Source organism: Camelina sativa, chromosome 1 (genome assembly GCF_000633955.1).
Source record: "Camelina sativa cultivar DH55 chromosome 1, Cs, whole genome shotgun sequence".
Classification (NCBI taxonomy): domain Eukaryota; kingdom Viridiplantae; phylum Streptophyta; class Magnoliopsida; order Brassicales; family Brassicaceae; genus Camelina; species Camelina sativa.
In genome coordinates, this window is record NC_025685.1 from 20645710 (window position 1) to 20651971 (window position 6262).

General features: G+C 33.3%; 1 protein-coding gene across 3 annotated transcripts; it reads left to right on the top strand.

The window, feature by feature from the left end:
• On the top strand, positions 4056–6246 carry LOC104699967. Of its 3 annotated transcripts, XM_010415397.2 has the most exons (5): positions 4056–4150; positions 4310–4349; positions 4425–4670; positions 4768–4908; positions 5736–6246. In XM_010415397.2, the coding sequence occupies exons 2-5, from the start codon at positions 4347–4349 to the stop codon at positions 6111–6113; spliced, it is 768 nt and encodes a 255-aa protein (XP_010413699.1). In that variant the 5' UTR covers positions 4056–4150; positions 4310–4346; the 3' UTR covers positions 6114–6246. The 3 variants fall into 3 exon arrangements, with proteins under 3 accessions (XP_010413699.1, XP_010413692.1, XP_010413716.1); XM_010415390.2 differs by lacking the exon at positions 4310–4349; XM_010415414.2 differs by lacking the exon at positions 4310–4349 and having other exon boundaries at positions 4434–4670.

Consider the following 6262-nt stretch of genomic DNA (forward strand, 5'->3'; position numbering starts at 1 on the left):
TTGACTCTAACCAAGCTACACATATAAAATAACAACAATTGAAACTAGTGAAAAATATCATAATTTATAATGTTTTCAAATGATTTCATAATCTTGTTAAGTGTTAATGTCTACAACGTGAGAATTGCGGCAGAAGAAAAAAGAGGAACGTTGACATTGGATCCTCAATTCCTCTGCATAGCACGTGAGGCTTTCTTACATTACATCCATTTTGTAGCCTCCTAAATTTTGTTCTTTTCTTTTGAGTTTTATTTTTAATCTCTCTTTTTGAGGTTCGTAAAATTGTATGGTTAAACTTCAATATGCTGTTGTCAACATCGAGTCCACGTGCCTTGTACTTTTTTCGAATTGGTCGGTTCTGACTTACGTGGGTTTACACTGTTATAACAAGTATAATGTTCGTGTAGTGTAGTGAGTGTTTTCAGTATTCTAAGAACAATCATTGTTACGTTTTACAGTATCCTATAAAATTGGGATGTCTAGATTTTTCTTACAATAATTAAACAACATTGTTGTCTACGTAAATTGGAGAATTAAACGCGCCTATACTATTGTTGATTTTTTTCCCATCGTTTTACAATTTCCTTTGCACATGATTGAGCCGAATCCGTCCAAGTTGTAAATGGTGTGGACTTAATTGCGGAAATTGATCATGTACCAGATAAAATAAGTGGATATATAAATAGGCAAATTATTTAAGGAAAGGCAAAAGAAAAAATAACAAAAGTTACGTATATATTGGTTTGTTTTTTAAGGCTTATTCAGAAAAAGGATTTAATCTTGGTAATTTTTATGTTAGACAATATGGACAAGAAATCTCGTCAAAACGTGAGTTTGGGCCAAAATATAAGAAGCAAAACAAGCTTTAAAGAGAAACAACCACAAAACTTTGTAGGATCAAAAGTGAACTGAAAAATATATCTAAAACAACTGAGAGAGTACGACGCCTTCTTTCAAACGTCGACTTAATAATAAAAAGGTATTTTTATTTTTTTTCATTACATAATTAGATAAAAGAAAACAACGTCACAAATTGAGGCCAAATTGTGAAAACAACATATAAATTGTCTGGAAGCTTGTAGTCGAGTGGTAGGGAGCGGGACTGAGACGCTACAACGTTTCAGGTTTGATTCCCCTGTTGCGCGAAACTAAGTCACATTTTCCTTGACACCTTTACACGGATATAAACGTATCTAACGGCCTATTTGAATATTTAGAAAGAGAGTCTATCCATGGGTTGCACCTCCCCCAGAGATTAGTATCGGGCCCTTCATAAGACTGGGGATTTACTCTGAGTTATCAAAAAAAATCTCGTAAGTGTTAGAAATTACAAATTTAAAGAACACAAAACAAAACAATAAATATAATACATATGAGTCGAGTATTCTTGTCTTCCGCATCTTTAATTTCAAAAATTTTATGTGACATCGTGTAAATTTCTTCCTCCAACTCACCATGAAACAAATTCGTCGTCTTCTAATACACCAAATAACAGAAAAAATAATTTAACCAATTACATTATTTAAATCGTTTTAATACATTTTCACTTAACCGCCCTAAAATCATAAAAGTTATCATACCAATTGAAACAACACAATCTATTTTCTATAACTAAATATCTTATAATGTTTAATTACGAAAACAAACAACAACTATTACAAACCGACAATAACCAATCTCAGATTAATATCAAACCATCCACATGCACATTAAAAACATGTAAATCAAACTAATAAAACCAGCAACTGAGATCGTAGATCATTTTTTCTCTTCATGCTCATGATTCTATGTCACATTTTACTTGCACTATAAGTAAAGAGACGTATGAGTATTATCACAAATAATCAATAAGATGATATTCCCATATACTAGATTATACACATGAACAAATAAGATCATAAACCATAAAATCTGTGTCTACAGACACCCGGCGTCGATCGACATCCTGGTGTTGATCGACACCATCACCATACATTACTACTTCTGTCTTGGTGTCGATCGAAACTTTCACCTTATTATCGTCGACACCCACCTCGATTCGTCCTCACGACCAACAATATGTGTCAGTCGACACCCCACTCCTGTAATACCTCCATTGGCAATTTTTCCTCCATCAATCAACTATGTTTTTCCACCACATCATCTCACACAACCAAACATTCAAGGAACAATCACACAACGTCACACAAACATCAGAAAACACAAAAAACATCAAAAAATCAATCACACAATACACCAAACAAATCACAGAAATCCTAGTTACCCAGGTAAATCATGGTCATACACTCACTTCTAATTTAGATTGATTAAGACGAAGGACAGTAACGGAAACAACGCTACAAAACTTCTTTCTCCTCGCCTTGATAATCTTCAAAATAGACTTTTCTGCTTCTCTTAATCCTTCTCAAACCTTCATTTGTTCTCAAGATCCGACCGACATCTCTCTGTCTCTTTCTCCCAAGAACAACAAAACACAACTAGAAGAAAAATAGAAATTTTGTTGAATTTGAAAGTTTTAAGATTTTTTCCAAAACCAAACCAAACCAAACCTATCAACTTTGAAAATTGTTGGTGTTTATCAACAGTCAACACCCACTGTTTTTTGGGCTCGAGAGTTACAATTGAAAATTAAAAAAAAAATGAGACTAAAAATAAACAATTCATTGTATGTTTAATTATAATTGGCGGTTGTTCATACTATAAATAATTGACGATTTAGCAGAATTGAAAGTTTCAAAATATAATGTAGAACATGTAAGATTTTGAAGATCAAGTTAAAATGTAAATATTGCAAGGTAGCCTTCTTAATTTGATTAATTAATTATATATATAAAATATACTCGGTGACTTATAAAATATATGGTTATCTGCCGAGTACAATTAGACTTTTTTTTTACCGGTAGCATTTAGAAGTTTATGACAATAAAATAGAACAAGTTGGCGTAAGACAGAAGAATCTTTTTCTTGATGTTTTCTTCTTGGGTATTGTAATTAATAAATTACTACCATTATGATTAACCATATGCTCTGTACATTTCTACTCATATTAGACAGAAAATATTATATAATCAGGTCAGGCATAAAATAAGTTCTTAGTACTACTACTAACACGCACAACAACAAGAATTTGACGGTGTATAAGTTTCCATGAATCTTAAATTGGTTGAACCAAAATACATGAGCTTTTTAGTAGATAACATTACCCTATTGAAATGTTGTTAGCAGCATATATAAGCGGATAAAACTATGTAGATACGTTTGTATAATTATAACAAACATGTTTTAGTACTATAGAGTAAATTAAAATGGTTTTAAGGATTGCATTACGAAGATTTGTTACGTTCATTTGTTTTTTTTTTGTAGTTTAGGTTGCATAGTTGTTTTCCATAGTACTATAATGTATTACTGGCAATAATTTGACTAGTCAATCAATATCCATGTTTATTTAATCTATTATATATTTATATCTAAATTTAAGTATCCCTAACCATATATATAAAAATATCTACGACAAGCCTATCTAACTATTATATTAGCTAATGTGTGGACCGATGATTTGTTCATAGTAGTTTTGTATCTTCCTCAATTGGCTAATGAACACCAATATGAGTCGCTTTACAACATCCAAGTAAGTAGTGATTATTTTAAAATGCGTAGTAGGGGATTTATCTACCCTACTCTCAAATGGTAGATGATAATGCGAAGGAAAAAGATAATAAAATTGGGGAGAAGCAGAACAGCTTCTCACGGAGGGTTTAACCTAATTAAGCTCTTAAGCCAAGAAGATGACCAAATAAATATATGTTTAAAGTAGGAGACACGGAAACAGCTCCCACGTTCCTCACTTTCTCTCTCTTTTTCTTCCCTCTATCTCTCGTCTCACCAACACTAATAAACAACAACCAAGTTTATATGATATTAAAAATGCGTAAAAGAGTTATATCTCCGAGGAATAATCAAATATTAAGTTTTCTCTCTCTCTCTCTCTCTCTCTTTCTCTCTCTCTCTCTCTTCCTTGTGATCCTCCATAAATCCTATCATCTGTAGTCCCCTAATCAATCCTTTTTCTCTTCCTAATATTACTCTTTGTAGTGAGTAGTGGCCAAAAATATTCCATCTCCCAAAGCTTACGTTGAGTTGTGTCCTCATGGTAGGTTAACTATTTCTTCAATTCTAGCTATACCAGCTTAAGTAGTGAATCTATCACTTTCATCTTAGTTCCTTTACTATAAGATTCTCAATATTTATACGCAATTCCTTACAAATTATGGCTTTATCCTCATTTTGACTCCTTGGTTAATAACTATAGATTTTAATGGTGGATACAGCTAAGAAACAGTTGAATTATGGTATGAAATTGTTTTTTTCTTTTTAAGCTTGTTTATCTGTTAAATAATTTAGAAATTGTGTAAATGGTGTGGTAGGGAATTCAGAAACCGGCATGGTTGGATGCGCTATACGCAGAGAAGTTCTTTGTTGGATGTCCATACCACGAGACAGCCAAGAAGAACGAGAGGAACGTTTGTTGTCTTGATTGTTGCATCAGTCTCTGCCCTCACTGTGTTCCCTCTCATAGATTCCATAGACTCCTTCAGGTTCGCCGTTATGTGTATCATGATGTTGTTCGGCTTGAAGATCTCCAAAAACTCGTAGACTGCTCTAACGTTCAAGTAAGTAATGTTTTCTAAGACCTATTATAGATATATCTATCTATACATGTTCCTCTCGTATCTATGATAAATTGATTGGGGGTTGAATTATGGACAGGCTTATACAATAAATAGTGCAAAGGTGGTGTTCATCAAGAAGAGACCACAAAATAGACAATTTAAAGGAGCTGGCAACTATTGCACTTCTTGCGACCGAAGTCTTCAAGAACCTTATATCCATTGCTCCTTGGGTTGTAAGGTTATTTCATCCTAACTATTACTTCTACAAAATATTCCACTCAATTCTGCTTGATATACTATTCTCACTTAGAATAAATTTTAGGTTAAAATATTATATATATATATATATTATGTATAATTAAGTTATGTGATAGTGTGAACTTTAGAGTTGATTCATTTCTATGAGAAACCTCATGTTCCCCTTTTAAACTCGTCCATAAGTAGAAAATACAAATACAGCATAGGATACTATTCTGCAAGTTAATACATACCCTGACTATTATTTATTTTTTGCTCAAACGTATACATTGTTACTTATCTAACCTGACCGTCCCTTAAAATGTTTTTAACCCATAAAACTTGTTAGTTTCCGAAGATGAGAATCTCAAGAAAAAACGGGTTAATAAAATAAACCGTTTATTGTAAAAACATTATAAATAGGTTAGATTTTGAAATCTTGTCCTTTTGAACTAATGTATTATTTAATTAAAAACATGAAGAAAAATCCATAAAGGGGAGGCTAACATTTAAAAAAATAAGTCTATTTTATCCTCTCATTGACCTTGCCGTTGGAACTTGGAACTATATATGTTTATATGCATAAATACTGTAAAAACTCCCATATCATGTGAAGCTAGTGCTTTGGTCCAAAGTGGTGTAATCCACAACCACACTTCAAACCACTTCATTGTTGCACTTTGTGATATTATGTTGCCAGAAAATACAGTGAATTCACCATTACACGCACACATATAGTCGTAAAAACAATATGCTTTTTGAGCATGTATTGTTTTAATGTTGCAAGAAATGAATATTTTAAAGATTTTGGTTTATATATGCATGTAGGTGGACTTCGTGATGAAACGTTACAGGGACTTAACCCCATTCCTAAAACCATGTCACACTCTAACCCTAGGTCCTGACTACATCATCCCACAAGACTTACTGACGGATGATGATGTGGCAGCCTACAAGACTCCTCGATCAACGGTGGTAGACGGTGATGAGTCCATGAGCTGGTCCTCGGCTTCCTCTGATAACAATGCCGGTGCGGCTGCTGCGTACGCCGCCTCCACCACCCATGTTGTGAGGAAAAAGCGGACCGGATTCTGCCTATGTGCCAAATCCGCTAATAGTTATAAAGAGGTATCAGAGGATCCTGACGATATTTCCACTTGCATCAATCGGCGAAAGGGCATTCCTCAACGATCTCCCCTCTGTTAACGTACTCTTTTATTTTTCTTTTTGTTTCTTAATCTTCTTTATTAGTTTCATTTCACCATATAGTCTTATATGTTACATGTATGAATTCTTGTGGCACGGTCTCTCAAATAAAGTTTATAATCAGCTTTCTTTTTTTTCTTTTTTTTTTT